Consider the following 14,233-nt stretch of genomic DNA (forward strand, 5'->3'; position numbering starts at 1 on the left):
AAAAAAAAAAAAAGGAAATATTTTCTACAATGAGTTTCTCTTTAAATGTTGTTTATTTTTACAGTTGTTTTTCAGATTGCAAATTGTAAAACAAAAAAAGAAAAAAAGTGTTACAGAATCCTCTAATAGAGATATTTCACTGTCCCCACCTGCAAAGATAACCATCATTAGCAGTAAAGTTGCTTATTGACACTGGGATTAAAGTTTTAAAATAATCATTGGAAAGTTTGGAGTTAGTTATAAACAGAAATATCCCCTTATTTTCCTAATTCCTTTATGGTTCATGAACTGACGCTCATCTACTATTGGAAAGAGGCCTTTTGGCTGTTTTTTTCCCTCTGACTTTCAAAATGGGATGCTGTTGGAGAGTTCTGGTCTATATGAAACAGAGAAATGGAACCCCTTGCTCATCCTTGTCCTGCTTAGAGAAACCACAAGCCTAGGACCTGGAAATCCATTCAGTCTAGAGACTGTCAAAGTTGTAACTTCTGTGGGTAGCTGGGACAGCTTATTCAGGGTCATAAGGAAAGGTCAGAAAGACCATTAGAGCTCCCGCAGGCCATATCCCATATTGCATGGGTCTAATGGTTCAACTCTGTCTTCCAAAAGCATTTTTGAGGGTCTGGGTAGCAAAGGTTATCTCTAGTGTGGAAAGAATTACTCCAAGTCTCTGTGTCCCTGAAAGTGCTAAAAAAAAAAAAAAAAAAAAACACTTAGTTGCTATAAGGAAGAGAGAATCTCTCACCCGTCCTCAAAATATAAAAAAAAAAAAAAAAAAAAAAAAACCTCCAAAAACCAAAACAAACAAACAAATGAAAACAGACATTGTACATTGATATGGGAGGTTAACAAGCCAGGAGAAACACAAACATGGCCACCTCCTATTGGTCTTTCAAAGATCGAAGGATCAGAAATAACAAGTTCTAATTTCGCCTAGTAATTTCCAGGAGTTGAAGTAAATCAAATTACCTCTTTAGCTGAGAGTATTTATATCAAAGGAAAGTAATATCGTATGGGTATAATCCAGCACTTTGAAATTTATAGATGGGAAGTGATATGAGAACCAAACACTGAAAACCTTGGAGCAAATTGTGAAATTTATCCACTTTCTCTTCCACCTCCCTGACAAGTCTAAAGTGAAGGATGATTATGATAGTTATAAGACATGAAATCTGGAGAGATGACCGGTTACTGGTTTGGGTTTGCAAAGGAACAAATAATTATGGACCAAAGGTTGAGCAAAACTCCCGATGAGGAGTAGCTTATGGAGGGGAGGGTAGAAGCCCATGACCTTGTGAGGCTCAAGGGAGAAAGCAGCAGGTGCTTTGGATTTGGCCATGGTGAAGAGTTTTACCAGGAATGCAACAATATACCTCGAGGATGTATACTAGATAAAGAAGTGAGAATTCCATAACAGGTAGGTTACTAAGGGCTACTCTAGAAGAGGTTTCCCTGTGGGGCTTTAAAAAGAAAATGGAATCTCACCGAGTCTAGTTCTGGCTGAAGGTAGAAAGAATGCACTGGAAAATGAAAATAGTAGCTTCCCTGTATAGGGCATCACAGTTTTTAAGACTTTTTATAAAAAAATATTTGTTCTTTTTGAGACAGGCTAGAGGGCAGTGGTGCATTCTTGGCTCACTGCAGCCTCACCTTCCTGGGATCAAGCTATCCTCTCACCTTGGCCCCCAAGTAGCTGGGACTACAGGCATGCGCCACCATGCCTAGCTAATTTTTTGATTTGTTTTATAAAGCTAAGGTCTCACTACGTTGCCTTGGCTGTTCTCAAACTTCTGGGCTCAAGCAATCCTCCTGCCTTTGCCTCCCAAACTGCTGGGATTACAGATGTGATCCAGAACGCCCGACCAGAGATTTATACTTTTAACGCTGACCTGATCTCATTTGACCCTCACTGAAGCTCTGAGAGGTAGGGCAGGGCCAGAATTACTTCACTTGTGAGGAAATTCAAAGACAAAGGGTTAAGTTCCAGTTGGCAGAAGAGAGATTCAGGAAGGACGGCAGACCCCGGAAGGTTTTGAAGTTCAGAGGGAAATGAGGATATTTTTTTTCTTTTTGAAGAAAACGTTTGTTCCTTTCCAGGTACACTTGATTACTCACTGTTAAGTAGGCGGAAGTCAATGAATGGGTAGGAGCCGCGGCGTTCAGCAGGAAACCCCGACTGACCCCTTAGTCGTACATCTCCTAGAAAACAGAAAATCCAAACAAAGGCTTGAAAACATTGCCACGTGTGTTCACTTTTCCCCTGTAAATCCTCTGTGAAACCAACCCCAGATGTCAGGAGAAAAATGATTCCCTTTCACCATGCTGATGAGAGTGCTATGTGGAAAGGGATATTTAATGCTGAGGGTAATGAAGTTGGCAATACGCTAACAAGGAACCACTGGTCTCTTGCATGTGTTTGAAGACGGGTCTCTGAAAATCACAGCGACTTACAAAGTTCCATAGTCTTTTATGTTTCCCAGGATCACAAAGACAAAGTCTCTCAATCCAGAAAGACAAATGGCAGGTTGCACTGTAGCTTTCGTTCTTAGAAGTGTTAATCACCCAGACTGTAATTTCTCTTGGTTCTGGCACAACTGTTCTCTGACGGGCATCTGCCTTCCTTGTTTCCAGAGTGTATCATTGATGGGCTTTAGAATTGGCTCAAAGGCTAGCCTTGCTCCAGGCACTTGGCCACTCTTGCACATAGGACAGTCTGTAGAGTTTCTAGTACTTATTTATTTGTAGGTTTTCTTTACTATTTAATATTTGTGTTCACTTTCCTTTTTGGTGTGTGTCCTGCCTTTCTGACTAGGGGAGGCAAGGGATTAGAGTGGAAAGAGCATGGACTTTAAAACAAGGTAGGTCTTGGAGAAACCTGGCCCAGACGCTTGCTACCTGTGTGATCTTGGCAGGTGTATTTCTCTGAGCCTCAGACGCCTCATTTATAAAATGAAGTTAAGATGCACTTCGAAGTGTCCTTGTCAGAGAACCTAAAACAATACTCACTGCCTGGCAATAAATGCTGGTTTACTTCCTTCTAAACTCCTGCAAAGCAGGAATCATGCATATCATGTTATTTACATTTCTCCATAGCACTTTGAATGCTGTCTGGTACTTAGTGGATTCTAAGTGAATGTTCTCTGTTGACAGGAGTAGAAATAAAGACCAAAGTCACCAGTTATTAAATATAATAAGGAATTAGAGTAGAGGTAGAAATACATGAGACATAATCTATCTCTGGAAGAACTGAATCAGGGAAGGTTTCAATTCCAGTAGTAATGGGTTCACTCCCATAAATCACCTTTTTCCCAAACTAAGGTGGCACTGGGGTCCCAGTCTGGGAGCTGAAAGGAAGAACAATCCTCTCTCCTCCTTTCCTAATTCCTGGAATTACTCAGGGCCTGGGTGAGGGCCCCGTCAGCGGCAACTCATGCAACTGATGTACTTAAAATGTCCCTCACAGATGGGCCTTGAGTGTACTTGGGGTTGTAAAGTGCAAGCCATGAGCTCTTGGGCTGTTCTCTGCTTTCAATTTTATATTGGTGCCTTCTTTAATGCTTCATATAATCTGATATTACATAGCCATATTGATATGAAAGAATATTGTAATTTATGCATAAATGTTATAAACCAAAGTGAGAGGAAGAGGAAATAGATGGAAAAGTATTTTTATGGGTATGAATATAGACTTACCTCAATGAGGGTAATGCTGTTAGCTTTAGAAAAATGTGCTTAGGCATTTTGCTATGGGGTGGCTGGTCAATAGTTAAAGGAAAGCTACCAAGAAGAGTTGAAGTGTTTCTCTCTTCTCAGTAGTTGTCTTGAACACCCTATGTTTACAGAGCACTTTCACAACATCACAGTACATTTATTTTCTTGTTTTTCTCACTGGATCTTCATAATAACCCTGTGAGGAGAGGAACCATTATTCTCTTTACTTTATAAGTGAGAAAATAGAGGCTCAGAGAAGAATGGTTGTGAAGGACTACTATTTGCTCTATAGTCCCAGGTAAGGACACAAGCCCCTAAAGTCCTGAGATAGTAAATATTTATGGACTTTAATTGAGCTAAGTTTATGGTGCTTTCAGCTTATAATCACCAGGGCTAGCACTTAAATCTAGGCTGTTAGACATCATAGGCAAAGTTCTCTTTGCAGTACCATTGGTCTCTAAGCTTATGTTTTGAAACACACACCTTGATGGGCAGGGCGGCTCACACCCTGTAATGCCAGCACTTTGGGAGGCTGAGGTGGGTGGATCACCTGAGGTCAGGAGTTCAAGACCAGCCTGACCAACATGAAGAAACCCCATCCCTACTAAAATTACAAAACCAGGTGGGCGGGGTAGCACGTGCCTGTAATCCCAGCTACTTGGGAGGCTGAGGCAGGAGAATCTCTTGAATCTAGGAGGTGGAGGTTGTGGTGAACCGAGATCACGCCATTGCACTCCAGCCTGGGCAACAAGAGCGAAACTCTGTCTCAAAAACAGGAAAAAAAAGAAAGAAACGCACACCTTATGGAGTATGTAGGTGCAGACCTGGTTTTTAAAATGAAAAAAGAAATGAAAATCTTAGATCCTCACATAAAAGTTGTAGTTTTGATATCAATTGAGAAAATGCAGCATGTTAAAAGGATATAACAGACTTACTGATTTTAAATAAATTTATGTTTTATAATGATAAGAGGGACACATACGGTAAAAACGATGCATGGAGGAGACTGTGTATGTTTTGTCTACAAAGCTGGCTGGGCTGTGGATGTGCTGACCTGTTGCTGTAATCTCATGGGCTCCTTCCAGTTCACCTTCTGGAAATCACTTCTCCATTAGTATTTTCTTCTCAGCATTACCAAAGAGTTCTTCTTGACTTTGTAGTTATAAGGCTACCATTTCCCCAGAAAATGTCTATGTAATATTGATGCACATTTTAACGCCTATGACAGGAGTCTTCCTGGTGTCTGCCTGAGAGTCTAAGGCAGAGGAGGCCCATTATCATGTAAGGTTTTAGATTTAGGGAAACTGAGGAAGAGTACCCTGTGGCCAAATGGATGAAGGGAGGGCAGCACACTGGGAACTTGGGGGCTCCTGTACTGAGAGGACCAGAATTTTGCCATCTTGGGTAACCTTGGATAAATCAATAATCACTTGGAAGTCCAGTTGTCTAATATTCCAATTGCATAAATCATAGCACTTCTGTCTACATTACAGAGTTGTAAGGAAATTATAAGGTATGTGAAAATATGGTAGTTAACATTCATTGAATACTTACACTGTGCAGCATTTTACATGTATTATCTCACATCATCAACCCAACAACCCAAAGTAGGTATTATTATTTGACTGTTTTGCAGATGAGGAAACAAAGCCAGTGGAAATTTGATAATTTGTTTGGGCTTATAGAGCTACTAAGTGCAACCTTGTGTTTAAACTCAGAACTGACTTGAAACCTCATGTTCTTAACCACTCTCCTATATTATTAAGATGAAAAATTATTTAAACAGATCAGCATTAAATTTTTCTTACATAATATATGCTTTGATTGCCGTTTGCCAATAAACCGAATATACAGTCATCATGATTTGTGGAAAAAGAATACCAGGAGAATCCCACTCCCTTGATGAGTTCAAGGTTCAATCAAAGAGCAGTTAAGTGGAAATGGGCTGTTTAAGTAAGACAACCAAATTCTGTTCTGGATCAACAAGGAATGTATTACTTTCAAGTAAGAAGGCAATTATTAAAAATATTCTTCAGCAGAACTGAAATTAGCTGGCAACAAATTTTCACATTGCATCCTACTTTTGGGAAGAAGAGACAAATAACAATGGAGCCAGATGAGAGCAAAGATACCTAAACAAGCAAACAAACCCAAACAAATCAGCAATAACAAATAAGGAAACCATACCTGGAAGATTCCATTTCAGTGCTGACACTGTCCATAACTACAATTGCACTTTGAGAAGCTGATTCCTCATAATCCTAACAATACCCCTTGGTGTAGTAAATAATCATTTTCTAAAGGATGATACCATGTTAAAAATACTAGTAGAGCAGGAGGCAGGATAATTGTAATCATGCTAACAATGCATCTGAGAAATTTCTTAACATAAAAACAATTCAATACAAACAAACCAGACTTTCCTGATCTTAAGCATTCTATTTAATGGAAGCACTCATGTAGTAAGATTTATGTTTTAACTGTACATTTCTAATATAGAAAGTTTTCTTTCCTTCTCCCTGCCTTGAGGAGCCCGTTCTGATACTAAATTGCTTTAATACTGGTGGGAAGAGAGAATTAACTGAGTAAAAACAGTCCTCAGAGGAGCAGAGGCCACTGGGCTGTTGTCCGAGGGACAGAACAAGCGGTGTCCTGCCGAGCTGCTTTTCCTGGCCCAGGGTCTCAGGCAATCATCTATTTACCTAAGGCCTTATACCAAGCTAAACAATTATTTTGACTATTCATTAAGCCCTTGTTTAACTTAAGCAGCTTGTGTTTTTTTTCTCTTCTGGCAAATAAAAGGTGCCGTGGAAGCTGGTAGGAAGCGTTGACAGCCCAGAGTCATGTCCCCAGTCTCTTCTTATTGTGTTCCAAAAGGAAACAAACAGCAGGGGCATTCTGATTTTGAAAGGGCTGCTGCTTTTTTGCTCCTTCAGGCTGACAACATAACATGTCATCCCCTGGACTGAAGGCTGCAGACAGGCCCAGAGCTGAGCCGAATTGCCCTAGGAGCCTTGACCCGATGACAGCCCCTCACCCTCCCTGGGGACATGGCTCCGGAATGGACCTCTTGCTTACTTGGCCTCTCGTACTGCCTCTGGTTAATAAAAGCTTGTGCTAGGGAGCAGACGTCTATGTGGCCTCTTATGTAACTGGCAAAGAGGATGGAGACTCTGATGGTGATGACAACTTACAGTCGCTGAAACATGGGCCATGTGACAAGAACCAGACTCTGGCCCCCATTGTGTTGTGTCAAGGTCATTTCAGGGTGTGAGGAAAAGGCGTCAGAGAGGGACAGAGCAGTAACTACTGTGATCTCATGGCATCTGAGATGAATGAAGAAGACAGTGACATTCTTGGCATAAACAGGTTGCATGGAACATAGGCTAGAGATTCATAGCAGGGGGGGTCACTGAGGAACCAGGAAGACGAGATAGGGCTGGTGTCAGCAAGATGAAGTTGCAAAACAGCCCAAATATGGTGGAAAGAAGCAGCTCTCACTAAAGGTATTCCTTTGAGTTTGCTGAGCACATTACTAATTCATGTCACTGCTACCACTTGCAAAATAAAGACAGAGAAAACCCAGATCCTAAATCTCAGACAAGAACTTTCACCATACTGCACGCCTCAGCTGGAAGCTTTGTTTATTTCAGCTGACTACTCTCCAAATTAACTAAGTGAACGATTTCTCCTAAGATGTTTATCTGGCCTAAAAGAGAGGAGGAAGGTTGTGCAATTTAAGCACTCCATAGATTTATGGGATAGCACAAGCAGCCAGTTCAGATAACTCAGGCAGAGATTATTGTTCTGAGTACCGTGATCTTACAGGAGGGACCCAAGATGGCTGATTAGACCCAAATTTCCCCCCTGTGGATGTTCAGTCTTCCACTTTATTGAGTGAGGCTGGGCCTGTCTGGTCACTAAGGACCATGTGCTGAACTGGCTAAATAGGAGGCTTCCTGTCTGCTGGTCTGTTTCACTAGCTGACTATTCCTGGGCTGTTGGTGAGAGAGCTTTGTATGTAGAAAAGAGGCAAACCAGGAGTTAAGTCGTCCAGAAACCACATTTTTGGCAAAAGGAATGAAATACAATTTTCTTTATATGTGAAAAAATGTTCTTTCTTCTCTTCTAAAAAAATCTTGATTTTTACATCAAAATCGGAGAAAACGGAAATTTAACCAAATTAGAGTTGCCAAACTATGCTGTACTACCTTGCATCTTTAGCTTAGAATGATTACTTTGTGACAAATTGCATTTTGGAATCTGAATGCTGCAAAAGTGAAAATATAAATGGTAGTGTGTTCATTTTCTAAAGAAGGTAAGGCAGGTTTTTACTCAGACTAGTGTCAACAAGAGCTATCCTCATTTTTGAGCTTGATAGTTTTTCAGAGGGAAAATGAGAAAAAAGTAAGCTTCAATCACCAGAAACACAGGAGTCTCATAAAAAAAGATATTGAACAAGAAGCAGCAGGAATGCCTAAGGAGAACTTCAAGAGGCTGTAAAAGAACTTAAAAGAACACAAAGACATGTCTTCTTACAAAGTTTGGGTAGAAGGAGAACAACTTGAAGAGGTCACTCTTGGGGACTTAGGCAATCTGGATCTACCTTCAGTAACAAAAACACGGTGGGACTAAGATTTCGCATCGTTCATGTATTTCTGGGATAATACTTTTCATCTTCAGAATCCCAACAAAGCAAAATTTGTTGCTTTTTAGAAGTGCATTATATATAAAGTGCTTAGCACAGTGCCTGGCACATAAATAGCTAGGGTTCTTAGTTACCATTCTGATATTCTGAGTTCCTTTCTGCCCTGCCCCCACCCTGGCTCCTTGATTGTCAGTGTTTTTAGAAGGATTTTCTAACTGTCAGGATCTGTTTGAAGGGCTTTATGTGTATGAGTGCCTTTAGTCCTCGTGACAAACCCCAGACATAGGTGTGTATATCATCCCCACTGTCCTGAGGTGAACAGAGAACTTATAAAGTGACCATATTGGGATTCCAGGCCAGGTGCCCTCGGGAGCCCTTGCTCTCTAAAGCACTCCTGCTTGTGGCCAGCGTCTCTATTCTCCACAACAGAGACCAGGGATGACTATGCATGATGTAATTCACAGGTCCCTTTGGTCTTCCCAGGGTGTGTTTCTTCTCTCTTTGCTGGACATGCCAGGGTTAAAAACAGTGAGCACCAAAATCATGTCCTGAGGAAAGCCGAACATGTATCCTGGTGCTTCTTCACAGCAACATTATGAGCCCAGGACAACAGGTGTGCTGTGGACCACAGCCTGGGATCTGTGAACCCTCAGGGGCGCAGGTTAGACTATCGGGAGATACAGACTGCACTGGTGGATGTCTAGGTGTCTTGCAGGTAGGTAGAACATTTAGGTGTGGGAGTCAGCAAAGGAGCCAGTTCTAGGGCAGGCTCGAAGGGGATCCTAGACTAATTCAGTTCATTTCAACAAATGCTTATGCAAAACATTATGCAAAGTATTGAAAAGTAGGTGAGGAAAAGGGAAATGCAAAAGCTCATAAGATGTCCTCTTGGCACTCAGATAATTAACAATCTAGAAGGGAGTCACATAAGTGAGTCGATATGGTATAAGCTAGGAGAAGTCTCACTTGCAATGATACTGAAATATTTGGGTTTGGGTTCCTTTCTCAAGCATTGTGAGGCTTTATGACTTTATATGGATGAGTAACTTGAAAATGTCTGGGTTTAAATGGCTCCCTAGCAATTCTGTAAAGTGTTCTCATTAGAATTGAAAGAAAATCATTTACTGTTGAATTTTAAAATTAAATATAATTTGTACATTTAAAAGGCCTTCTCCTCCTAGGTTGATGATTGAAGATTTGACTTAGACTCTTACACTGTGTCTCCAGTAAGCAGATTTCTCTGAGTTTTAGGCCAATGATTTGAATTAATAATGTTCTTTTCAGAAATGAATGTCATTAGGAAAAGATGTTCTTCCAATCTGTAGTGCGTCCTAACTCCCCTTTTTGAGTGTCCATTTTCTTTGTAGCCTACTCTCTCTTCTTCTTTCTTCTCTCTCTTCTCTTTCCTTACCTCTCTTCCTGTATATGTATATTTTTCCAGGAACAAAAGAGAGTTATATTGTGTTGTAAAACTTACAATATTCTTCACCTTGCCAGGGAGGTTGCTCTGAGGTTCCCTTAAGGGATGATGTTGATCTGAGAGCTGGTAAATGAACAGGAGTTAATTTAAGGTGAACATCTGTTGTCTTGGCTGGCGTAATTAGTCATAGTGCCACCTTCACACTCACAAGTATTCTGCTTTAGAGCATACCTTGCATGGTCACCCTGAGTGCAGCAGTCTAGGCTGTGGGGACGTATTCAGAGGAACTGTGGCAGGATGATGGCTTTTCAGAGAGACCATAACAAAGCCAAGTGTGACATGGCAGGGTGAGGAATGGTACAAAATGAGGCTGGAGAATCGTCAGGATTTTGTAGGATAAGTTCTAAAGGATGACTTTAGCAGATGTAGGATGACTAAAGAAGACTTAGGATGACTTAAGAGAATTCCTAAGAGAATTAGAAAGTCATGAAATGATTTTAATGGAACGATAATGCATTCAGGTTTGCATATTAAAAACAACTTTGGGTGCAGTGTGGAGAAGGGAATGGAGGGGTAAAGAATGGCTAGGTAGGAGATCATTTTAAGAGTCCAGGTGAGAAAAGACAGTAGTTTGGGGTAGGGTGCTGATGCTGGCAGAGGGAAGTGAATAGATTTTAGAGATGTTTAGGAAGTAAAGCTGACATGATGTGGTGAGAAATTTCATATGAGGCCGGAGGGAGAGGTAAGTATCAAGGATCATTTCTAGATTTCTGGCTTGCAGATGACTGATTGTACAAGTCACAGAAAAGGAGAATTCTAGAAGGACCCATTTTGTGGAAAGAAGTGCATGCACTCAAGAGATTTCAAAGGAAAAACTGCAAGTAGACAGTTGGACATATGGGTCTGCGGTCTAGGGGTAATTTCTGGGATGGAGATACAAATTTGTAAATCAAATAAAGCTATGCGTCATCATGAAGCTGCCCAGGAAATGATGCAAGAAGTGAATAGGTCTAGCAACCAGCCTTGAGTATCTGTAACATTTAATGACTTGGAGGAGGAGGAGTCTGTAAAGCAGAAGGGGCAGTCACAGAGATAGGAGGAAAAGCAGAATTGTGTCATGAAAGAGAATGCCTCAAGAGCAAGGGAGTGGTTTCCAGATAGAATGTGTGGAAGAAGCACAAGTGAAATGGTGATTGAACAAAGTCCATTGGATTTAGCTGAGTGACTGAAGTAAGAGAGAGAGAAGGATGGTCCTTTGGGCATCACATGGAGTTGGGGAATAAGGAAGGTTTTATTTAGGAGATGATACTTAAATGGATCTTGAATAAGTAAAATTTCAAAAAGAAGCATTTTATTGTACTGGCTTGCAGTTGGTCAATTATGGTAACTGAAATGACATTCTTAAAAAGAAAATTATGCTGATGTTAAGAATAATCAGAATCCCTAAAAATAGTAATCTCTAAAATATTAATATATTATTTGATTATTAATATAGAACATATATATTTAAGTTAATTTAAGGTGAACATATGTTGTCTTGGCTGGCATAATTAGTCGTAGTGCCACCTTCACACTCACAAGTATTCTGCTTTAGAGCATACCTTGCACTTCATCCCAGGGATGCAAGGCTGGTTCAACATACACAAGTCTATAAACGTAATTTACCACATAAACAGAACCAAAGACAAAAACCACATGATTATCTCAATTGATGCAGAGAAGGCCTTTGACAAAATTCAACAGCCCTTTATGCTAAAAACCCTCAATAAACTAGGTATTGACGGAACATATCTCAAAATAATAAAAGCTATTTACAACAAACCAACAGCCAATATACTGAATGGGCAAAAACTGGAAGCATTCCCTTTGAAATCTGGCACTAGACAAGGATGCCCTCTCTCACCACTCCTATTCAATATGGTACTGGAAGTTCTAGCCAGAGCAATCAGGCAAGAAAAAGAAATAAAGGTATTCAAATAGGAAAGGAGGAAGTCAAATTGTCTCTATTTGCAAATGACATGATTGTATATCTAGAAGACCCCATCGTCTCAGCCCCAAATCTCCTGAAACTGATAAGCAAGTTCAGCAAAGTCTCAGGATACAAAATCAATGTGCAAATATCACAAGCATTCCTATATACCAATAACAGACTTAAAGAGAGCCAAATCAAGAATGAAATGCCATTCACAATTGCTACAAAGAGAGTAAAATACCTAGGAATACAACTAACAAGGAATGTAAAGGACCTCTTCAAGGAGAACTACAAATCACTGCTCAACGAAATAAGAGAGGACACAAACAGATGGAGAAACATTCCATGTTCATGGTTAGGAAGAATCAATATTGTGAAAATGGCCATACTCCCCAATGTAATTTACAGATTCAACACTATCCCCATCAAGCTACCAATGACCTTCTTCACAGAACTGGAAAAAAACACCTTAAACTTCATATGGAACCAAAAGAGAGCCTGCATAGCCAAGTCAATTCTAAGCAAAAAGAACAAAGTGGGAGGCATCACACTACCGGACTTCAAACTATACTACAAGGCTACAGTAGTCAAAACAGCATGGTACTGGTACCAAAACAGAGATATAGACCAATGGAACAGAACAGAGGTCTCGGAGGCAACACAACATATCTACAACCATCTGATCTTTGACAAACCAGACAAAAACAAGCAATGGGGAAAGGATTCCCTGTTCAATAAATGGTGTTGGGAAAGCTGGCTAGCCATGTGCAGAAAGCAGAAACTGGATTCCTTCCTGACACATTACACTAAAATTAACTCCAGATGGATTAAAGACTTAAACATAAGACCTAATACCATAAAAATCCTAGAAGAAAATCTAGGCAAAACCATCCAGGACATAGGCGTCGGCAAGGACTTCATGACCAAAACACCAAAAGCATTGGCAACAAAAGCCAAAATAGACAAATGGGACCTAATCAAACTCACAGCTTCTGCACGGCAAAAGAAACAGTCATTAGAGTGAATCGGCAACCAACAGAATGGGAAAAAAATTTTACAAATTTCTGACAAAGGGCTGATATCCAGAATTTACAAAGAACTAAAACAGATTTACAAGAAAAAAACAAACAAGGCCATTCAAAAGTGGGCAAAGGATATGAACAGACACTTTACAAAAGAAGACATGCATGAAGCCAACAAACATATGAAAAAATGCTCATCATCACTGGTCATTAGAGAAATGCAAATCAAAACTACATTGAGATACCATCTCATGCCAGTTAGAATGGCAATCATTAAAAAATCTGGAGACAACAGATGCTGGAGAGGATGTGGAGAAATAGGAACACTTTTGCACTGTTGGTGGGAGTGTAAATTAGTTCAACCATTGTGGAAGACAGTGTGGTGATTCCTTAAAGACCTAAAAATAGAAATTCCATTTGACCCAGCAATCCCATTACTGGGTATATATCCAAAGGATTATAAATCATTCTACTATAAGGACACGTGCACACGAATGTTCATTGCAGCACTGTTTACAATAGCAAAGACCTGGAACCAACCCAAATGTCCATCGATAATACACTGGACAGGGAAAATGTGGCATATATACACCATGGAATATTATGCAGCCATCAAAAAACAATGAATTCGTGTCCTTTGTAGGGACATGGATGAACCTGGAAACCATCATTCTCAGCAAACTGACACAAGAGCAGAAAATCAAACACTGCATGTTCTCACTCATAGGCGGGTGTTGAACAATGAGAACCCATGGACACAGGGAGGGGAGCACTACACACTGGGGTCTGTTGGGGGGGGAAATAGGGGTGGGACAGTGGGGAGTGGGGAGTTTGGGAGCGATAGCATGGGGAGAAATGCCAGATATAGGTGAAGGGGAGGAAGGCAGCAAATCACACTGCCATGTGTGTACCTATGCAATATCTTGCATCTTCTTCAAATGTACCCCAAAACCTAAAATGCAATTAAAAAAAAAAAAGAACATACCTTGCATGGTCACCCTGAGTGCAGCAATACCTGTAAATTTTATATATTATAAATTTTCTTGACATAGACTGAGGCTAAAACAGTATGTCATGAAAATGCCTGTAAATTGGGGGAGGATCCAAGATGGCCATTTAGGAACAGCTCAGGATTGCAGCTCCCAGTGAAAGCGCAGAGGGTGAGTGGATGCCACATTTTTATTGCCCACAGACTAGGAAATTCCCAGGCGGAGGAGCTCCACAGGTTACCAGCGCGGCTGCTTCGGCCAGTGCGGCTGTGCCAGCCGGCACCGCTGCTTTGCCCCGCGCGGCTGCTTTGTCGGCGCCTCGGAGCAGCGGTTCTCCGTACAAAATACACCGGTCCGGGTGCCCTTTTGGCTGGCGATTGGAGCCATGGGAAGTCACCCATTCGTTTGTTTAAAAAGGGGACTGAGCAGGGAACCAGAATGGTAGATTCCAGGGCAAAAAAAAAAAAAAAG

General features: G+C 40.8%; 1 protein-coding gene across 4 annotated transcripts in view; it reads right to left on the minus strand.

Annotated features, from left to right (window-relative positions):
* The window catches only part of PDE7B (phosphodiesterase 7B), a 336,838-nt gene that overhangs the window by 80,269 nt on the left and 242,336 nt on the right, over positions 1–14,233 (minus strand). For all 4 annotated transcript variants that reach the window (XM_017530472.2, XM_037739232.1, XM_017530471.2 and 1 more), the window contains one exon: positions 2,116–2,199. In XM_017530472.2, coding sequence (XP_017385961.1) covers positions 2,116–2,199 — 84 coding nt within the window. The remainder of the gene's footprint in view (positions 1–2,115; positions 2,200–14,233) is intronic.

The sequence above is a fragment of the Cebus imitator genome, unplaced genomic scaffold (genome assembly GCF_001604975.1).
Source record: "Cebus imitator isolate Cc_AM_T3 unplaced genomic scaffold, Cebus_imitator-1.0 Scaffold65, whole genome shotgun sequence".
Taxonomy (NCBI): domain Eukaryota; kingdom Metazoa; phylum Chordata; class Mammalia; order Primates; family Cebidae; genus Cebus; species Cebus imitator.